The following is a 20,518-nucleotide window of genomic DNA, read 5'->3' on the forward strand; positions in this document are numbered from 1 at the left end:
CAACATTTTGTTTAGAGTAACGACAAGACAGAGATATGGGGGCCTGGTATTTCCCAATGGCTGTGCCCTTTGCATACACCATATTGCACTTAGCGCAGTGGTTATTATTCAGAGACTGGGTGGGGAACATCAGAGCCATATATATAAATAAATGTCTCTGGGGAACATTAGTAAGATCACAGTTTGTTGTTCACACAATGGTCTTTAAGAAGGGTGTCGAGTCAGCGAGGAGATTAGGAAAGCACACTATGTGTTGTATTCTCCCAATGAACATAACACAGGCCTGGTCCAAAAACAACCCCTAGCCCCTACACCCCTTTGGTTTTCTAATCTACATGAACCAGATAGGCAGAAGAAATATGGCAGAAGTTCCCCTAAGCCGATTGGAAGGCTAGGTGGAGAAGTCGCCATACTGCTAACAGAGGCTGTGGGTTGCTCTCAGACCAGGCCATAATCAGTGCTCGCATACTTCACTAATTGACAGGCCATACAACCAATCGGAATCACAACAGCTGAATTAAGTCTGTCATGACCTCAGAACCATTGGATCTGGTAGAACATCATGTGGAATAGAGAATAATATCTGCTCTGTAAATACTGAACATTCTGACCCTGAGAATAAGCCCTTGAACTGCCTTGTCAATCACTGATAGCACGGAAACACAGACAACTTCATCATGATCCATGTTCGGGAGAAGTACAGTATTCACCTCCTCAGCTCTTTACTGATGGGACACCCCTGGTGGTCATTTAAAATGAATATGGCCAATCCCATACGGACCCCTAGCCTCTAGCCCCTCGTACCAGGGCACAACTTCTAGTAGGCTGGATAGCTGTGTGCGATATGGGGAAAGTTCCACATAGCCTATCAGGGGAATGGTGGAGCTATTACCATATAGATTATATCTATCCAGTTCTATCCTCCTCATGTGCCTAGGGGGTTGGGGCTAGGGGTCGATTTGGAACTGGCCAAAAGAGAGATTGTGGTCTCAGGGAACACCTGTGTCACTTCCTGCAATCAGAACAGCCTCTCTTTGGGACAGATGAATTTCCAAATTCTACCTGTTTTTACAATATGGGATAAAGCACTGAAAAGATCTAAGCTAAAATCATGAAATTGTTTCATGAAATTAATTGCCATTGTTATCCTGCACATAACCTTTATTTGACCTTTTTATCTCCATAACAACAGGTGTAAACAGTGACTGTGGCCCTTATAGTGTGTAGAGCACCAAGCTGTTTCCTCCAAACACTGTGGGAGGTCCTCATAAAACAGTGGCCACCTGTTCTCATGCACTGATGAGAACATACACTCTGGTAATATGGTGGTCTTGCAGGCTCTGAAGCCTCAGAGTGATTGCTATTTATCTTTGGCTTAATAGGATGTTTACCAGTTTTTTATCTTAAATTTAAAAAAAGGCAAGCAATGAATTGAACATATTGGTTCATTAGGTTTTACTTACCCACTCACAGTGTTATATGTTGCAGCAACAGACTAGTGTTGAGACCACAATTAAAATAGGCACGAAATGTGGAAGCAGTCTCTCTTCTCTCTCTCTTCTCTCTCTCTCTCACAGATCAACCGTACAAAATCAATACTCAGAGACATTGCACACTTAGTCTACACAAACAAGGAGCTACAGGTATATTTGCAACAATTCCGATAAATATACAATGGGGTGTGTGTGTGTATTAACACACACACACACGGACACAAACAGAAGCAGCCAAGTGTGCACAAACACACACACACATACACACATTGACACACATACACTTCCCTGTAAGGGTTGTGTGGTGTCTGCCAGCTCTCTCTCCCCACATGCCGACTGTGTGTCTGGCACTAGGGAAAGGTCTGGAGACATGGACAAGCTGTGTGCCCTGTCTGTCTGCCCAGTCTGGCTTTAATGGCCTTTATGAATGACTCGGACTCAATGACTGTGGCTGGGGGAACAGTAGGGGCCCTGTTCAACTGGGTTTCTTTGTTTATAATGGGAAACAATGTGTTGGATTGTGTGTGACTCCAAATATGCATTGTTCATTTGGCCATTTTTTATTTAACAGGACAACTCAAGGTGTGTGTGTGTGTGTGTGTGTGTGTGTGTGTGTGTGTGTGTGTGTGTGTGTGTGTGTGTGTGTGTGTGTGTGTGTGTGTGTGTGTGTGTGTGTGTGTGTGTGTGTGTGTGTGTGTGTGTGTGTGTGTGTGTGTGTGTGTGTGTGTGTGTGTGTGTGTGTGTGTGTGTGTGTGTGTGTGTGTGTGTGTGTGTGTGTGTGTGTGTGTGTGTGTGTGTGTGTGTGTGTGTGTGTGTGTGTGTGTGTGTGTGTGTGTGTGTGTGTGTGTGTGTGTGTGTGTGTGTGTGTGTGTGTGTGTGTGTGTGTGTGTGTGTGTGTGTGTGTGTGTGTGTGTGTGTGTGTGTGTGTGTGTGTGTGTGTGTGTGTGTGTGTGTGTGTGTGTGTGTGTGTGTGTGTGTGTGTGTGTGTGTGTGTGTGTGTGTGTGTGTGTGTGTGTGTGTGTGTGTGTGTGTGTGTGTGTGTGTGTGTGTGTGTGTGTGTGTGTGTGTGTGTGTGTGTGTGTGTGTGTGTGTGTGTGTGTGTGTGTGTGTGTGAGATTCCCTCTGCCAGTTATTGTTCCACCAATGCAACTCAGTCTTTTTTCATCTCTTCCAGTGTAGTAGTATCTGTCTCTCAACATTGCGTGGGGTACAGACCTGCAGTCACCTCTCTCAAACAGACTACTCACTCACAAAATGGACAGAGGGGATGGATGGATAGACTGATGGATGGACATTCACAAATCTGTTCCCATTGTTTGGGAGGTGTATGTTGAAGTCCGACTAACACACACACACACACACACACACACACACACACACACACACACACACACACACACACACACACACACACACACACACACACACACACTGACACTCAGTCCACCTAAGACCTTCACCACTGCTCCACCATGAGATCCAACGCTCGATTGACGTTCAGATCCAAATTGAGGCCAAAGTCGGTCTCAACGAATGGGGCAGATGGAGGACTGAGAGGGCGGAGTCCAGAGGCTAGCGACTCCAACCAATCAGCAGGGTCAAAGGTTGCCTGAGCCCGCCTCTTCCGTGAGGTCACAGTGGGAGGCAGGGGAGAAGTACAGATGGAGGGAGGGAGAGGGGGTGGGGCGGCTTGGCGGGGAACCATCGTCGAAGGTGACGGTGGGAGCTCCAGCAGGAGGGAGGAGCAGAGAGGAGAGGATAGGAAGTTGTCATCCTTTGAATGACAACGGAACGGCTGGGATTGGTCTGTTTGGGGAGGAGGGGAGGGGCCAGGGAGGATAGTGACAGGGGATTGGAGGTCTGAGACAGAGGAGGAGTGGGAGTCTAGAAGAGAGGGGGAAGGCAATAAAAACAAACAAAAGCCTGTAACTTTCCATGACCAGTCTTGGTGACTACAGAACCATAAATTGTCATTGAGAGGCCAGAGAGCTATCCACTCACCCACACAGGTGGTAGGTTCCTCCAGAATGTCCTCTATAGACTGACTGGGGTCCATCTAAGGTGGGCAGGACAGAGACAGGGAAATCACCCAAGGGTTTACTTGACAGGGTCACCTTTTACAAAATACAATGAATGTCAGCAGTGACTCTGATTTACACACACACACAAACATACACTGACCAGTACTCTGTTAATGGCCTCCTGCAGCTCCTCCTCCAGACTGCGGACGCTGGGTGGGGCTTGAATGGGACTGGCTGTGATCTGCATGGGCAGCTCAAAGTCCTGGCCAATCACGTCCCACGGCTGGCAGCAGAACACCTGATTGGACAGTGGAGGAGGTTAAATTGTACATACTGTATGAAGCTATACAGTATTTAACGGTGAATATTGTAAATGGTAAGATAAAATCACAGTGATGTGTTGCACTGTCTCAGCTAAATCTTGTGGATGATATAGTTGTGTACCTGTGTGAAGTTTGTTGGGGTGAGATGAGTCAGGTATAGGAGAGACCATGGTGTATCTGTCTGTCTGAGTCAGGTATAGGAGAGACTATGGTGTATCTGTCTGTCTGAGTCAGGTATAGGAGAGACTATGGTGTATCTGTCTGTCTGAGTCAGGTATAGGATAGACTATGGTGTATCTGTCTGTCTGAGTCAGGTATAGGAGAGACGACGGTGTATCTGTCTGTCTGAGTCAGGTATAGGATAGACTATGGTGTATCTGTCTGTCTGAGTCAGGTATAGGAGAGACTATGGTGTATCTGTCTGTCTGAGTCAGGTATAGGAGAGACTATGGTGTATCTGTCTGTCTGAGTCAGGTATAGGATAGACTATGGTGTATCTGTCTGTCTGAGTCAGGTATAGGATAGACTATGGTGTATCTGTCTATCTGTTGGGTATAGGAGAGACGATGGTGTATCTGTCTGTCTGAGTCAGGTATAGGATAGACTATGGTGTATCTGTCTGTCTGAGTCAGGTATAGGAGAGACGATGGTGTATCTGTCTGTCTGAGTCAGGTATAGGAGAGACTATGGTGTATCTGTCTACCTGTTGGGTATAGGAGAGACTATGGTGTATCTGTCTATCTGTTGGGTATAGGAGAGACGATGGTGTATCTGTCTACCTGTTGGGTATAGGAGAGACTATGGTGTATCTGTCTGTCTGAGTCAGGTATAGGAGAGACTATGGTGTATCTGTCTACCTGTTGGGTATAGGAGAGACTATGGTGTATCTGTCTACCTGTTGGGTATAGGAGAGACTATGGTGTATCTGTCTACCTGTTGGGTATAGGATAGACTATGGTGTATCTGTCTGTCTGAGTCAGGTATAGGAGAGACTATGGTGTATCTGTCTGTCTGTTGGGTATAGGAGAGACTATGGTGTATCTGTCTACCTGTTGGGTATAGGAGAGACTATGGTGTATCTGTCTACCTGTTGGGTATAGGAGAGACTATGGTGTATCTGTCTATCTGTTGGGTATAGGAGAGACTATGGTGTATCTGTCTACCTGTTGGGTATAGGAGAGACTATGGTGTATCTGTCTATCTGTTGGGTATAGGAGAGACGATGGTGTATCTGTCTATCTGTTGGGTATAGGAGAGACTATGGTGTATCTGTCTGTCTGAGTCAGGTATAGGAGAGACTATGGTATATCTGTCTGTCTGAGTCAGGTATAGGAGAGACGATGGTGTATCTGTCTGTCTGAGTCAGGTATAGGAGAGACTATGGTGTATCTGTCTATCTGTTGGGTATAGGAGAGACTATGGTGTATCTGTCTACCTGTTGGGTATAGGAGAGACTATGGTGTATCTGTCTATCTGTTGGGTATAGGAGAGACGATGGTGTATCTGTCTGTCTGAGTCAGGTATAGGAGAGACTATGGTGTATCTGTCTACCTGTTGGGTATAGGAGAGACTATGGTGTATCTGTCTACCTGTTGGGTATAGGATAGACTATGGTGTATCTGTCTGTCTGAGTCAGGTATAGGATAGACTATGGTGTATTTATTTTATTTTTTTTCACCTTTATTTAACCAGGTAGGCTAGTTGAGAACAAGTTCTCATTTGCAACTGCGACCTGGCCAAGATAAAGCATAGCAGTGTGAACAGACAACACAGAGTTACACATGGGGTAAACAATTAACAAGTCAATAACACAGTAGAAAAAAGGGGGAGTCTATATACAATGTGTGCAAAAGGCATGAGGTAATCGAATAATTTCAATTTTGCAGATTAGCACTGGAGTGATAAATGATCAGATGTTCATGTACAGGTAGAGAGATATTGGTGTGCAAAAGAGCAGAAAAGTAAATAAATAAAAACAGTATAAAAACAGTATGGGAATGAGGTAGGTGAAAATGGGTGGGCTATTTACCAATAGACTATGTACAGCTGCAGCGATCGGTTAGCTGCTCAGATAGCTGATGTTTGAAGTTGGTGAGGGAGATAAAAGTCTCCAACTTCAGCGATTTTTGTAGTTCGTTCCAGTCACAGGCAGCAGAGTACTGGAACGAAAGGCGGCCAAATGAGGTGTTGGCTTTAGGGATGATCAGTGAGATACACCTGCTGGAGCGCGTGCTACAGATGGGTGTTGCCATCGTGACCAGTGAACTGAGATAAGGCGGAGCTTTACCTAGCATGGACTTGTAGATGACCTGGAGCCAGTGGGTCTGGCGACGAATATGTAGCGAGGGCCAGCCGACTAGAGCATACAAGTCGCAGTGGTGGGTGGTATAAGGTGCTTTAGTGACAAAACGGATGGCACTGTGACAGACTGCATCCAGTTTGCTGAGTAGAGTGTTGGAAGCCATTTTGTAGATGACATCGCCGAAGTTGAGGATCGGTAGGATAGTCAGTTTTACTAGGGTAAGCTTGGCGGCGTGAGTGAAGGAGGCTTTGTTGCGGAATAGAAAGCCGACTCTTGATTTGATTTTCGATTGGAGATGTTTGATATGAGTCTGGAAGGAGAGTTTGCAGTCTAGCCAGACACCTAGGTACTTATAGATGTCCACATATTCAAGGTCGGAACCATGGATGTCATAAGGTGAATGCACCAATTTGTAAGTCGCTCTGGATAAGAGCGTCTGCTAAATGACTTAAATGTAAATGTAAATGTAATCCAGGGTGGTGATGCTAGTCGGGCATGCGGGTGCAGGCAGCGATCGGTTGAAAAGCATGCATTTGGTTTTACTAGCGTTTAAGAGCAGTTGGAGGCCACGGAAGGAGTGTTGTATGGCATTGAAGCTCGTTTGGAGGTTAGATAGCACAGTGTCCAATGACGGGCCGAAAGTATATAGAATGGTGTCGTCTGCGTAGAGGTGGATCAGGGAATCGCCCGCAGCAAGAGCAACATCATTGATATATACAGAGAAAAGAGTCGGCCCGAGAATTGAACCCTGTGGCACCCCCATAGAGACTGCCAGAGGACCGGACAGCATGCCCTCCGATTTGACACACTGAACTCTGTCTGCAAAGTAATTGGTGAACCAGGCAAGGCAGTCATCCGATAAACCGAGGCTACTGAGTCTGCCGATAAGAATATGGTGATTGACAGAGACGAAGGCCTTGGCAAGGTCGATGAAGACGGCTGCACAGTACTGTCTTTTATCGATGGCGGTTATGATATCGTTTAGTACCTTGAGTGTGGCTGAGGTGCACCCGTGACCGGCTCGGAAACCAGATTGCACAGCGGAGAAGGTACGGTGGGATTCGAGATGGTCAGTGACCTGTTTGTTGACTTGGCTTTCGAAGACCTTAGATAGGCAGGGCAGGATGGATATAGGTCTGTAACAGTTTGGGTCCAGGGTGTCTCCCCTTTGAAGAGGGGGATGACTGCGGCAGCTTTCCAATCCTTGGGGATCTCAGACGATATGAAAGAGAGGTTGAACAGGCTGGTAATAGGGGTTGCGACAATGGCGGCGGATAGTTTCAGAAATAGAGGGTCCAGATTGTCAAGCCCAGCTGATTTGTACGGGTCCAGGTTTTGCAGCTCTTTCAGAACATCTGCTATCTGGATTTGGGTAAAGGAGAACCTGGAGAGGCTTGGGCGAGGAGCTGCGGGGGGGGGACGGAGCTGTTGGCCGAGGTTGGAGTAGCCAGGCGGAAGGCATGGCCAGCCGTTGAGAAATGCTTATTGAAGTTTTCGATAATCATGGATTTATCGGTGGTGACCGTGTTACCTAGCCTCAGTGCAGTGGGCAGCTGGGAGGAGGTGCTCTTGTTCTCCATGGACTTCACAGTGTCCCAGAACTTTTTGGAGTTGGAGCTACAGGATGCAAACTTCTGCCTGAAGTAGCTGGCCTTAGCTTTCCTGACTGACTGCGTGTATTGGTTCCTGACTTACATTTACATTACATTTAAGTCATTTAGCAGACGCTCTTATCCAGAGCGACTTACAAATTGGACTTCCCTGAACAGTTGCATATCGCGGGGACTATTCGATGCTATTGCAGTCCGCCACAGGATGTTTTTGTGCTGGTCGAGGGCAGTCAGGTCTGGAGTGAACCAAGGGCTGTATCTGTTCTTGGTTCTGCATTTTTTGAACGGAGCATGCTTATCTAAAATGGTGAGGAAGTTACTTTTAAAGAATGACCAGGCATCCTCAACTGACGGGATGAGGTCAATGTCCTTCCAGGATACCCGGGCCAGGTCGATTAGAAAGGCCTGCTCACAGAAGTGTTTTAGGGAGCGTATCTGTCTGTCTGAGTCAGGTATAGGATAGACTATGGTATATCTGTCTGTCTGAGTCAGGTATAGGATAGACTATGGTATATCTGTCTGTCTGAGTCAGGTATTGGATAGACTATGGTGTGTCTGTCTGTCTGTCAGGTATAGGAGAGACTATGGTGTATCTGTCTATCTGAGTCAGGTATAGGATAGACTATGGTCTGTCTGTCTGTCTGTCTGTCTGTCTGTCTGTCTGTCTGTCTGTCTGTCTGCCTGGTATAGGAGAGACTATGGTGTATCTGTCTGTCTGAGTCAGGTATAGGATAGACTATGGTGTGTCTGTCTGTCTGTCAGGTATAGGATAGACTATGGTGTGTCTGTCAGGTATAGGAGAGACTATGGTATATCTGTCTGTCTGAGTCAGGTATAGGATAGACTATGGTGTGTCTGTCTGTCTGTCTGTCATGTATAGGAGAGACTATGGTGTATCTGTCTGTCTGAGTCAGATACAGGAGAGACTGGTGAATCTTTCTGTCTGTCAGGTATAGGAGAGACTGGTCTGTCTGTCTGAGTCAGGCGTGTTAGTTTACCTGTGTGAACAGGATCTCTGTCTGTCCTTCCCTCTCTGGTGTCCCTCTGGGCCATCCTGGATCCTGTTGCAGGAAGGGATGGAGGGAACCCCCACAGGATAGAGACAGAGGAGGAGATAGCCTCTCCCTGGGCCTGCTCCTCATCCTATCCCTCATCTCCAGCTCCAGGCTCAACTCCTGCTGCTCCTGTTCCGACTGCCAGAAGGCGCCAGTCGACAGTGGCAAAGAGGAGCATAGGGGGAGACCGGGGCTGGGTGTCGACGATGGGGTTAACGCAGCGGCCAGGAAGCCACACTGCTCCCCCACCACACTGACCCCTATTCCATTAGTATTACCATTCGGAATGCCATTAACAATTCCGTTTGGAACCCCGCTCAGAATTCCAGTGGACTGGATGTAGACCTGATGGTTAGGGCTGTTGGTGGGGGAGTCAGTTCCAGAGCTGGAGCTGGGGTAGTGGCTGGGGGTGAGCAAGGAGGTGGGGGTAAGGGGTTCCTGGCTGGTACCCAGCTGGCAGAGGGGCATAGGGGTTAAACACAGGTGGGGCAGCTGGAAAGGGCGTAACCTCTGGAGGAGGGTGGGCTTGGTGCCGGAGACAGGAAGACCTCGCTTACGCAGCTGCTGTCGCAACTCAGACACCTGGGATAGAAGGAGGACGGAGTGTGACAGAAGAGAGGGTCAGGGACAGCAAATAGAGAGGGATGAGAGAAAGAGGTCAGAGAATGAAGAGAAGCAAGCAATGACAAAAGAAGGAAGAGAAGGTACAGATAAATAGGAAGTGAGAAGTGCTATAAACGTTAAAATGTTCAAGTGATTGTCCTGTCCATATTACCGTGAGGTCGACCAGGTTAGGTGGGAGGAGCTCAGACTTGTTGGAGGGACTTGTGTCCACAGAGGTGTGGTTTGTTGCCTTGGATACAGGCTGAGGGTTCTGGTGCATGGCTCCAGAGAACCTCACCATTTGGTTGGTGTCTCCACTTTGATAAAAACAAAACATTCATGCTAGTTGCCAGAGCTCATGTAATGGTCAACCAACTTTAAATGGTCTGATGAACAGTATAACATCTGAATGAAACCACAGTTCTTGAGAGAAGGCCCAGGGGGAGGGAGGTTTGGTGTATGTAGTGCTACCTACCTGGGTGTGACGGTGAGCTGCTGCTGGTCCTGTTGCTGCTGGTTCTGCTGTTGTTGTTGTTGGTTCTGGAGGATCTGCAGCTGGAGGAACACCTGCTGTTGCTGCAGGAGGCTGGAGTAGGCGGGGTCTAAGAGCTGGGCTGGGGTGGGGCTCCTCTGACTGGCCCCTCCCCCTGAGCACAATGTTAATAATGATCAACTTCCCTGCTATTTAGTGGACTCATTTTGACAACATTTGTAATGTAAAGCACATTGGGCTGCAAGTACTGTATGAAAGGTAATATATACATAAAAGATAATCATGATTTTTAAAGTATAGAATTTTTTTAAAGTATAGACTATTACCGGCAGTCCCGGCCGTCCCTCTCTGGTCGGGGGGAATGTACTGATGGTATTTGAGTTTCCTCATCTTGGGCTGTGAATCCCGTGGTTTCCGCGGGCGGGGGGGGCGAGAGGAATTCAGGGAGGGAGTAAGGGAGGAAGAGTCGTAGGGAGGTGTGAGAGACCGGGCTGTCTGAGAAAGGTGGAGAAAGGAAGGGGGAGAGGGGAAGGGGATGGGGAGGGAGGGGATGGGGAGGGAGAGGTGGGAGGGGATGGGGAGGGAGAGGGGGGAGGGGATAGGGAGGGAGAGGGGGAGGGGATGGGGAGGGAGGAAGGGGGAGAGGGAGAGGGGGGGGGATAGGGAGGGAGAGGGGGAGGGGATGGGGAGGGAGGAAGGGGGAGAGGGGATAGGGAGGGAAAGGGGAGGGGATGGGGAGGGAGAAAGGGGGAGGGGATGGGGAGGGAGGAAGGGGGGAGGGGATGGGGAGGGAGGAAGGGGGAGAGCGGGAGGGAGAGGGGGTAGGGGATAGGGAGGGAGAGGGGTAGGGGATAGGGAGGGAGAGGGGGTAGGGGATAGGGAGGGAGAGGGGGAGAAATGTATTATTCAAGCATTGTCAAAATACATAAACAGTATAACCTGAGAGAGGTCAGATCAGTTCTGATTAGTACTGCCAGTTCTGAAATTACTACCACGTTATGAGTTCCTAAGGCAAAGTTAACAGCAGGATGTATACAGTCGTGGCCAAAGGTTTTGAGAATGACACATATATTAATTTTCACAAAGTTTGCTGCTTCAGTGTCTTTAGATATTTGGTCAGATGTTACTATGGAATACTGAAGTATAATTACAAGCATTTCATATGTGTCAAAGGCTTTTATTGACAATTACATGAAGTTGATGCAAAGAGTCAATATTTGCAGTGTTGACCCTTCTTTTTTAAGACTTCTGCAATCTGTCCTGGCATGCTGTCAATTAACTTCTGGGCCACATCCTGACTGATGGCAGCCCATTCTTGCATAATCAATGCTTGGAGTTTGTCAGAATTTGTGGGTTGTTATTTGTCCACCCGCCTCTTGAGGATTGACCACAAGTTCTCAATGGGATTAAGGTCTGGGGAGTTTCCTGGTCATGGACCCAAAATATCAATGTTTTGTTCCCCGAACCACTTAGTTATCACTTTTGCCTTAAGGCAAAGTGCTCCATCATGCTGGAAAAGGCATTGTTCGTCACCAAACTGTTCCTGGATGGTTGGGAGAAGTTGCTCTCGGAGGATGTGTTGGTACCATTGTTTATTCATGGCTGTGTTCTTAGGCATAATTGTGAGTGAGCCCACTCCCTTGGCTGAGAATGGTACCAACATGAATGGTCTCAGGATACTTTACTGTTGTCATGACACAGGACTGATGGTAGCACTCACCTTGTCTTCTCCGGACAAGCTTTTTTCCGGATGCCCCAAACAATCGGAAAGGAGATTCATCAGAGATAATGACCTGAGCAAGCTCTGTACTGGTGGTGCCCCGATCCCGCAGCTGAATCAACTTTAAGAGACGGTCCTGGCGCTTGCTGGACTTTCTTGGGCGCTTCTTCCCAACAATTGAACCGCTCTCCTTGAAGGTCTTGATGATCCGATAAATTGTTGATTTAGGTGCAATCTTACTGGCAGCAATATCCTTGCCTGTGAAGCCCTTTTTGTGCAAAGCAATGATGATGGCATGTGTTTCCTTGCAGGTAACCATGACTGACAGAGGAAGAACAATGATTCCAAGCACCACCCTCCTTTTGAAGCGTCCAATCTGTTATTCGCACACACTCAGCATGACAGAGTGATCTCCAGCCTTGTCCTCGTGAACACTCACACCTGTGTTAATGAGATCACTTTCATGATGTCAGCTGGTCCTTTTGTGGCAGGGGGATTCAGTCCATTTGCATGGCAAAGAGGGACTTTGTAATTAATTGCAATTCATCTGATCACTCTTCATAACGTTCTGGAGTATATGCAAATTACCATCATACAAACTGAGGCTGCAGACTTCGTGAACATTTATATTTGTGTCATTCTCAAAACTTTTGGCCACGACTGTACAATATGTCATGTAACATATGTGATCCTTTCAGGTTGAACAGTCAGTATCCTAGCTGAATCCTGGCATTAAACGCATGTGTGAAACCGTGACAGCAGACAGTATGTCCAGTCAGCTGTGACATCTAGCAGGTGTGTGTTTGTGTGTGTGTGTGGGTGCCTAAATCCATAGGGCATAGTTCCGTTGGTAGTGACTGTCGACACTAATAAATGCGTAACACCAGAGTGAGTGTGTACATTATGTTATGTGGTTGAATACCTGTCAGGAGACACCGGGAGAAGAAGAGACTGATATACTGTATCTGACCCTCACAGTCAAAACATGTCTGTCTCTGTATGCAGACAACGCATTAACATCTGTAATACTGTAATACCGTGATACCGTAATACCGTAATACTGTAATAGTGTAATACTGTAATACCGTAATACCGTAATACTGTAATACTGTAATAGTGTAATACTGTAATACCGTAATGCTGCAATACAGTAATACCATAATACTGTAATACTGTAATACCTTAATACTGTAATACTGTAATACCTTAATACTGTAATACCGTAATACTGTAATACTGTAATACCTTAATACTGTAATAGTGTAATACCGTAATGCTGCAATACTATAATACCTTAATACTGTAATACTGTAATACAGTAATACTGTAATACCTTAATACTGTAATAGTGTAATACCGTAATACTGTAATACTATAATACCTTAATACTGTAATACTGTAATATCGTAATACAGTAATACTGTAATGCTGTAATACTGTAATACCGTAATACTGTAATACTGTAATAGTGTAATACTGTAATACCATAATACTGTAATACTGTAATACTGTAATACTGTAATAGTGTAATACTGTAATACCATAATACTGTAATACTGTAATACTGTAATGCTGTAATACCGTAATACTGTAATACTGTAATACTGTAATACTGTAATAGTGTAATACTGTAATACCATAATACTGTAATACTGTAATACTGTAATGCTGTAATACCGTAATACTGCAATGCTGTATATGCATGGGATTATTTTTGATTGACTTTACCACCAATCAATCAATAAATAAATCAATCAATCCATTGTTAATGCTTCAATCATTTCATTCTTAGTTTCTTGAATGCTTCAATCATTTCATTCTTAGTTTCTTGAATGCTTTTTACAGATGCATTTACACATTGTTCTGGATGTGTGTTTGGTCTATTTCTGAGTAGCCCTGTACCAATACCTTTGGCAGCAGGGGCGTGGCATGGGAGGTCAGATACATCCCCTTTGGTCTCCCGGTCTTTGCCATGGAGTTAGAGTCGCCCACGGTCATGCTCCTTGACTGGCTGACGCCCTCGGTTGCTGGGAGCAAAGCCAAGATAGACTGCAGGAAAGCAGGACAGAAATATAAACAGCTAATAGCAAAGGATCTGATCCAAACATGACTTGCAGTTCTAAAGTCAGTTTTGTGTTTCCCGTGTTGAAGGTTGAAGTTATGATTTAGGGGAAAGTAATCTCACTTGATGTTTGAGGTTAGGATTTGGGGAAAGGTCATCTCACCTGATGTTTGAGGTTAGGATTTTGGGAAAGGTAATCTCACCTGATGTTTGAGGTTAGGATTTAGGGAAAGGTAATCTAACTTGATGTTTGAGGTTAGGATTTAGGGAAAGGTAATCTCACCTGATGGTTGAAGTTAGGATTTAGGGGAAAGGTAATCTCACTTGATGGTTGAAGTTAGGATTTAGGGAAAGGTAATTTCACCTGAACATGGGTGGGACTGTGGGTAAGGGGCAAGACCCCAGGCGACAGGTCACTCAGTGATTGGTCGTCTGAGAACCCTGGCGACGAGGAGAAGGCTGGTGATTGGAGGATCCCGAGTTGCTCGGGAGACAAGGAGGAAGAGCAGGAAGAGATGTCATCTTGGAAGACATCTGAGGAGAGAGGGAAGGAGACGGGGCCTAAGGGAAGAGGGGGAGGAGGAAGACAGGGGGAGGAGGAAGGCAGGGGGAGGAGGAAGGCAGGGGAGGTGGAAGGCAGGGGGAGGAGGAAGGCAGGGGGAGGAGGAAGGCAGGGGGAGGAGGAATAGGTTCATTAGTAATGACATCTGAACTGTTTGAAAACATCAAGGAGGAGAGGATAGAGAGTAGAACAGAGAGGAGGAGAGGATAGAGAGTAGAAGAGAGAGGAGGAGAGGATAGAGAGAAGAAGAGAGGAGGAGAGGATAGAGAGAAGAACAGAGAGGAGGAAAGGTTAGAGAGGAGAAGAACAGAGAGGAGGAAAGGTTAGAGAGTAGAAGAGAGAGGAGGAGAGGATAGAGAGAAGAAGAGAGAGGAGAAAAGGTTAGAGAGAAGAACAGAGAGGAGGAGAGGATAGAGAGAAGAACAGAGAGGAGGAGAGGATAGAGAGAAGAACAGAGAGGAGGAGAGGATAGAGAGAAGAACAGAGAGGAGGAGAGGATAGAGAGAAGAAGAGAGAGCAGAACAGAGAGGAGGAGAGGATAGAGAGAAGAACAGAGAGGAGGAGAGGTTAGAGAGTAGAACAGAGAGGAGGAAAGGATAGAGAGTAGAACAGAGAGGAGGAAAGGTTAGAGAGAGAGAACAGAGAGGAGGAGGAGAGGATAGAGAGTAGAACAGAGAGGAGGAGAGGATAGAGAGAAGAACAGAGAGGAGGAGAGGATAGAGAGAAGAACAGAGAGGAGGAGGAGAGGTAGAGAGAAGAACAGAGAGGAGGAGAGGTTAGAGAGAAGAACAGAGAGGAGGAGAGGATAGAGAGAAGAACAGAGAGAGGAGAGGATAGAGAGAAGAACAGAGAGGAGGAGAGGATAGAGAGAAGAACAGAGAGGAGGAGAGGATAGAGAGAAGAACAGAGAGGAGGAGAGGATAGAGAGAAGAACAGAGAGGAGGAGAGGATAGAGAGAAGAACAGAGAGGAGGAGAGGATAGAGAGAAGAACAGAGAGGAGGAGAGGATAGAGAGAAGAACAGAGAGGAGGAGAGAGAAGAACAGAGAGAGGAGAGAGGTAGAGAGTAGAACAGAGAGGAGGAGAGGATAGAGAGAAGAACAGAGAGGAGGAGAGGATAGAGAGAGAACAACAGAGAGGAGGAGAGGAGGAGAGAGAAGAACAGAGAGGAGGAGGAGAGAGAGAGAAGAACAGAGAGGAGAGAGGAGAGAGAAGAACAGAGAGGAGGAGAGGATAGAGAGAAGAAGAGAGAGAGAGAGGATATAGAGAGGAGGGGATAGAGAACAGAGAGGAGGAGAGGATAGAGAGAAGAGAGAGAGAGAGAGAAGAGAGATAGAGAGAGAGAAGAGAGAGGAGGAGAGGATAGAGAGAAGAACAGAGAGAGAGGAGGAGAGAGATAGAGAGAGAGAGAGAGAACAGAGAGAGAGAGGAGAGAGAACAGAGAAAGAGAGAGAGAGGATAGGATAGGAGGTAGAGAGAAGAACAGAGAGAACAGGAGAAGATAGAGAGAGGATAGAGAGAAGAACAGAGAGGAGGAGAGGATAGAGAGAGAACAGAACAGAGAGGAGGAGAGGATAGAGAGAGAGAAGAACAGAGAGGAGGAGAGGAGAGAAGACAGAGAGAAGAGAGGAGGAGAGGATAGAGAGAGAGAGAGGAGGAGAGGTAGAGAGAAGAACAGAGAGGAGGAGAGGATAGAGAGAAGAACAGAGAGGAGGAGAGGATAGAGAGAAGAACAGAGAGGAGGAGAGGAGGAGAGAGGAAGAGAGAAGAACAGAGAGGAGGAGAGAGATAGAACAGAGAGAGAAGAACAGAGAGGAGGAGAGGATAGAGAGAAGAACAGAGAGGAGGAGAGGAGGAGAGGATAGAGAGAAGAGAGAGGAGGAGAGGATAGAGAGAAGAACAGAGAGGAGGAGGAGAGAGAAGAACAGAGAGAAGAACAGAGAGAGGATAGAGAGAAGAGAGAAGAACAGAGAAGAGGAGAGGATAGAGAGAAGAACAGAGAGGAGGAGAGGTTAGAGAGAAGAACAGAGAGGAGGAGAGGATAGAGAGAAGAAGAGAGAGAGAACAGAGAGGAGAGAGGATAGAGAGAGAAGAACAGAGAGGAGGAGAGGATAGAGAGAAGAACAGAGAGGAGGAGAGGATAGAGAGAAGAACAGAGAGGAGGAGAGGATAGAGAGAAGAAGAGAGAGGAGGAGAGGATAGAGAGAAGAACAGAGAGGAGGAGAGGATAGAGAGTAGAAGAGAGAGGAGGAGAGGTTAGAGAGAAGAACAGAGAGGAGGAGAGTAGAGAGAGAACAGAGAGGAGGAGAGGTTAGAGAGAAGAACAGAGAGGAGGAGAGGATAGAGAGAAGAACAGAGAGGAGGAGAGGATAGAGAGAAGAACAGAGAGGAGGAGAGGTTAGAGAGAAGAACAGAGAGGAGGAGAGGTTAGAGAGAAGAGAGGAGAGAGGAGAACAGAGAGAGAAGAAGAAGAGAGAGGAGGAGAGGATAGAGAGAAGAACAGAGAGGAGGAGAGGTTAGAGAGAAGAAGAGAGAGGAGAGAGGAGAGGTAGAAGAGAGAGAAGAAGAGAGAGGAGGAGAGGTTAGAGAGAAGAACAGAGAGGAGAGGTTAGAGAGAGAGGAGAGAGAGAACAGAGAGGAGGAGAGGATAGAGAGAGAACAGAGAGGAGGAGAGGATAGAGAGAGAACAGAGAGGAGGAGAGGATAGAGAGAAGAACAGAGAGGAGGAGAGGATAGAGAGAAGAACAGAGAGGAGGAGAGGATAGAGAGAAGAACAGAGAGGAGGAGAGATAGAGAGAAGAACAGAGAGGAGGAGAGGATAGAGAGAAGAACAGAGAGAGGAGAGAGAGAACAGAGAGGAGGAGAGAAGAGAGAAGAACAGAGAGGAGAGGATAGAGAGAGAGAACAGAGAGGAGGAGAGGATAGAGAGAAGAAGAGAGAGGAGAGAGAGAGGAAGAGAGAGGAGAGAGGATAGAGAGAAGAACAGAGCACAGGAGGAGAGGATAGAGAGAAGAACAGAGAGGAGAGGTTAGAGAGAAGAAGGTTAGAGAGAAGAGGAGAGGTTAGAGAGAAGAACAGAGAGGAGGAGAGAGAAGAGAGAGGAGAAGAGAGAGGAAGAGAGAGGAGGAGAGGTTAGAGAGAAGAACAGAGAGGAGGAGAGGATAGAGAGAAGAACAGAGAGGAGGAGAGGATAGAGAGAAGAACAGAGAGGAGAACAGAGAGGAGGAGAGGTTAGAGAGAAGAAGAGAGAGGAGGAGAGGTTAGAGAGAAGAACAGAGAGGAGGAGAGGATAGAGAGAAGAACAGAGAGGAGGAGAGAGAAAGAACAGAGAGGAGGAGAGAGGTTAGAGAGAAGAACAGAGAGGAGGAGAGAGAGGAGGAGAGAGAAGAACAGAGAGGAGGAGAGGATAGAGAGAAGAACAGAGAGGAGGAGAGGATAGAGAGAAGAACAGAGAGAGAGGAGAGAGATAGAGAGAAGAACAGAGAGGAGGAGAGGATAGAGAGAAGAACAGAGAGGAGAGAGAGAAGATAGAGAGAAGAGAGAGAGAGAGAGAGAGAACAGAGAGGAGAGAGAAGAAGAGAGAGAGAGAGAGACAGAGAGGAGAGAGGATAGAGAGAAGAACAGAGAGGAGGAGAGAGAGAGAGAACAGAGAGGAGGAGAGGATAGAGAAGAACAGAGGAGGAGAGGATAGAGAGGAAGAGAGAAGAACAGAGAGGAGGAGAGGTTAGAGAGTAGAAGAGAGAGGAGGAGAGGATAGAGAAGAGAGAAACAGAGAGGAGGAGAGGAGAGGATAGAGAGAAGAACAGAGAGGAGGAGAGGATAGAGAGAAGAACAGAGAGGAGGAGAGGATAGAGAGAAGAACAGAGAGGAGGAGAGGATAGAGAGAAGAACAGAGAGGAGGAGAGGATAGAGAGAAGAACAGAGAGGAGGAGAGGATAGAGAGAAGAACAGAGAGGAGGAGAGGATAGAGAGAAGAACAGAGAGGAGGAGAGGATAGAGAGAAGAAGAACAGAGAGGAGGAGAGGATAGAGAGAAGAACAGAGAGGAGGAGAGGTAGAGAGAAGAACAGAGAGGAGGAGAGGTTAGAGAGAAGAACAGAGAGGAGGAGAGGATAGAGAGAAGAAGACAGAGAAGAACAGAGAGAGGAGAGGATAGAGAGAAGAACAGAGAGGAGGAGAGGATAGAGAGAAGAACAGAGAGGAGGAGAGGATAGAGAGAGAACAGAGGAGGAGAGGATAGAGAGAGAGGAGAACAGAGAGGAGGAGGAGAGGTTAGAGAGAAGAACAGAGAAGAAGGAGAGGAAGAGAGGAGAAGAATAGAGAGAAGAACAGAGAGAGGAGAGGTTAGAGAGAAGAACAGAGAGGAGGAGAGGATAGAGAGAAGAACAGAGAGGAGGAGAGATAGGAGAGAGAGGATAGAGAGAAGAACAGAGAGGAGAAGAGAGAGAGGAGAGAGAGAGAACAGAGAAGAACAGAGAGAGAAGAAGAACAGAGAGGAGGAGAGGATAGAGAGAAGAACAGAGAACAGAGAGGAGGAGAGGATAGAGAGAAGAACAGAGAGGAGGAGAGGATAGAGAGAGGAGAGAGAAGAACAGAGAGGAGGAGAGGATAGAGAGAAGAACAGAGAGGAGGAGAGGATAGAGAGAAGAACAGAGAGGAGGAGAGGATAGAGAGAAGAACAGAGAGGAGGAGAGAGAAGAACAGAGAAGAGAGAGGGAGAGAGAGAGAGATAGAGAGAAGAAGAGAGAGGAGGAGAGGGATAGAGAGAAGAACAGAGAGGAGGAGAGGTTAGAGAGAAGAACAGAGAGGGAGGAGAGGATAGAGAGAAGAACAGAGAGGAGGAGAGGATAGAGAGAAGAACAGAGAGGAGGAGAGGATAGAGAGAAGAACAGAGAGAGAGAAGAGAGAGGAGGAGAGAGAAGAACAGAGAGAGAGAGAGGAGAGAGATAGAGAACAGAGAGGAGGAGAGGATAGAGAGAAGAACAGAGAGGAGAGAGGAGAGAGGAGAGAGGAGGAGAGGTTAGAGAGAAGAACAGAGAGGAGGAGAGGGATAGAGAGAGAAGAGAGAGGAGGAGAGAGAAGAGAGAGAAGAGAGAAGAACAGAGAGAGGAGAGGATTAGAGAGAAGAACAGAGAGGAGGAGAGGATAGAGAGAAGAACAGAGAGGAGGAGAGGATAGAGAGAAGAACAGAGAGGAGGAGAGGATAGAGAGAAGAACAGAGAGGAGGAGAGGATAGAGAGTAGAAGAGAGAGGAGGAGAGGATAGAGAGAAGAACAGAGAGGAGGAGAGGTTAGAGAGAAGAACAGAGAGGAGGAGAGGATAGAGAGAAGAAGAGAGAGGAGGAGAGGTTAGAGAGAAGAACAGAGAGGAGGAGAGGATAGAGAGAAGAACAGAGAGGAGGAGAGGATAGAGAGAAGAACAGAGAGGAGGAGAGGATAGAGAGAAGAACAGAGAGGAGGAGAGGATAGAGAGTAGAAGAGAGAGGAGGAGAGGATAGAGAGAAGAACAGAGAGGAGGAGAGGATAGAGAGAAGAACAGAGAGGAGGAGAGAGGAGGAGAGGTTAGAGAGAGAGAGAAGAACAGAGAGGAGGAGAGGATAGAGAGAAGAAGAGAGAGGAGGAGAGGATAGAGAGAAGAACAGAGAGGAGGAGAGGATAGAGAGAGAAGAGGAGGAGGATAAGAGAGAGAGAGAGGAGAGGATAGAGAGAAGAACAGAGGATAGGAGGAGAGGATAGAGAGAAGAACAGAGAGGAGGAGAGGATAGAGAGGAGAGAGAAGAGAATAGAGAGAGAGGAGAGAGAGAGAGAGAGAGAAGAACAGAGAGGAGGATAGAGAGAGAAGAGAGAGGAGGAGAGGATAGAGAGAAGAACAGAGAGGAGGAGAGGTTAGAGAGAAGAACAGAGAGGAGGAGAGGATAGAGAGAAAAGGAGGAGAGAGAGGAGGAGAGATAGAGAGAAGAACAGAGAGAGAGGAGGAGAGGATAGAGAGAAGAACAGAGAGGAGGAGAGGATAGAGAGTAGAAGAGAGAGGAGGAGAGGATAGAGAAGAACAGAGAGGAGGAGAGAGGAGAGAGAAGAAGAACAGAGAGAGAGGAGAGGATAGAGAGAAGAGAGAGAGAGAGAGGAGAGGATAGAGAGAAGAACAGAGAGAGAGAGAGGAAGAGGAGGAGAGATAGAGAGAGAACAGAGAGGAGGAGAGGATAGAGAGAAGAACAGAGAGGAGGAGAGAGATAGAGAGAAGAACAGAGAGGAGGAGAGGATAGAGAGAAGAGAGAGA

At 47.0% G+C, this 20,518-nt stretch overlaps 1 protein-coding gene and 1 long non-coding RNA gene across 4 annotated transcripts; one reads left to right on the forward strand and one right to left on the reverse strand.

Moving 5' to 3' along the window:
- Nucleotides 1-2,480: 2,480 nt before the first annotated feature.
- LOC127914351 (myocardin-related transcription factor B-like) lies at nucleotides 2,481-14,237 on the reverse strand. Its single transcript, XM_052490119.1, has 9 exons — nucleotides 14,047-14,237; nucleotides 13,529-13,669; nucleotides 10,227-10,395; nucleotides 9,883-10,054; nucleotides 9,580-9,724; nucleotides 8,748-9,386; nucleotides 3,675-3,812; nucleotides 3,495-3,549; nucleotides 2,481-3,377 (listed from the first exon to the last, which is right to left on the reverse strand). Exons 2-9 carry the CDS (start codon nucleotides 13,616-13,618, stop codon nucleotides 2,950-2,952), a joined length of 1,836 nt encoding a protein of 611 aa, XP_052346079.1. The 5' UTR covers nucleotides 13,619-13,669; nucleotides 14,047-14,237; the 3' UTR covers nucleotides 2,481-2,949.
- A 1,962-nt stretch (nucleotides 14,238-16,199) lies between these two features.
- On the forward strand, nucleotides 16,200-20,286 carry LOC127914352 (uncharacterized). 3 transcript variants are annotated; one of them, XR_008088178.1, is made up of 4 exons: nucleotides 16,200-16,254; nucleotides 16,554-16,669; nucleotides 19,474-19,589; nucleotides 20,222-20,286. It is a non-coding gene; the product is annotated as an uncharacterized LOC127914352 (long non-coding RNA). The 3 variants fall into 3 exon arrangements; XR_008088179.1 differs by lacking the exon at nucleotides 20,222-20,286 and adding an exon at nucleotides 20,098-20,145; XR_008088177.1 differs by lacking the exon at nucleotides 20,222-20,286 and adding an exon at nucleotides 19,677-19,781.
- The last annotated feature ends 232 nt before the right edge of the window (nucleotides 20,287-20,518 follow it).

Source organism: Oncorhynchus keta, chromosome 31 (genome assembly GCF_023373465.1).
Source record: "Oncorhynchus keta strain PuntledgeMale-10-30-2019 chromosome 31, Oket_V2, whole genome shotgun sequence".
Taxonomy (NCBI): Eukaryota; Metazoa; Chordata; class Actinopteri; order Salmoniformes; family Salmonidae; genus Oncorhynchus; species Oncorhynchus keta.

Bases quoted from the DNA above. Each gene is read 5' to 3' on its own strand.
- LOC127914351 (XM_052490119.1), bottom strand. From the start codon at position 13,618: ATGACCGTGGGCGACTCTAACTCCATGGCAAAGACCGGGAGACCAAAG. The intron at 3,813-8,747 runs GTAAACTAACAC...CTGTCCAATCAG, and splicing joins CAGAGATCCTGTTCACACAG to GTGTTCTGCTGCCAGCCGTG. The intron at 3,550-3,674 runs GTCAGTGTATGT...TGCCCACCTTAG, and splicing joins AGGCCATTAACAGAGTACTG to ATGGACCCCAGTCAGTCTAT.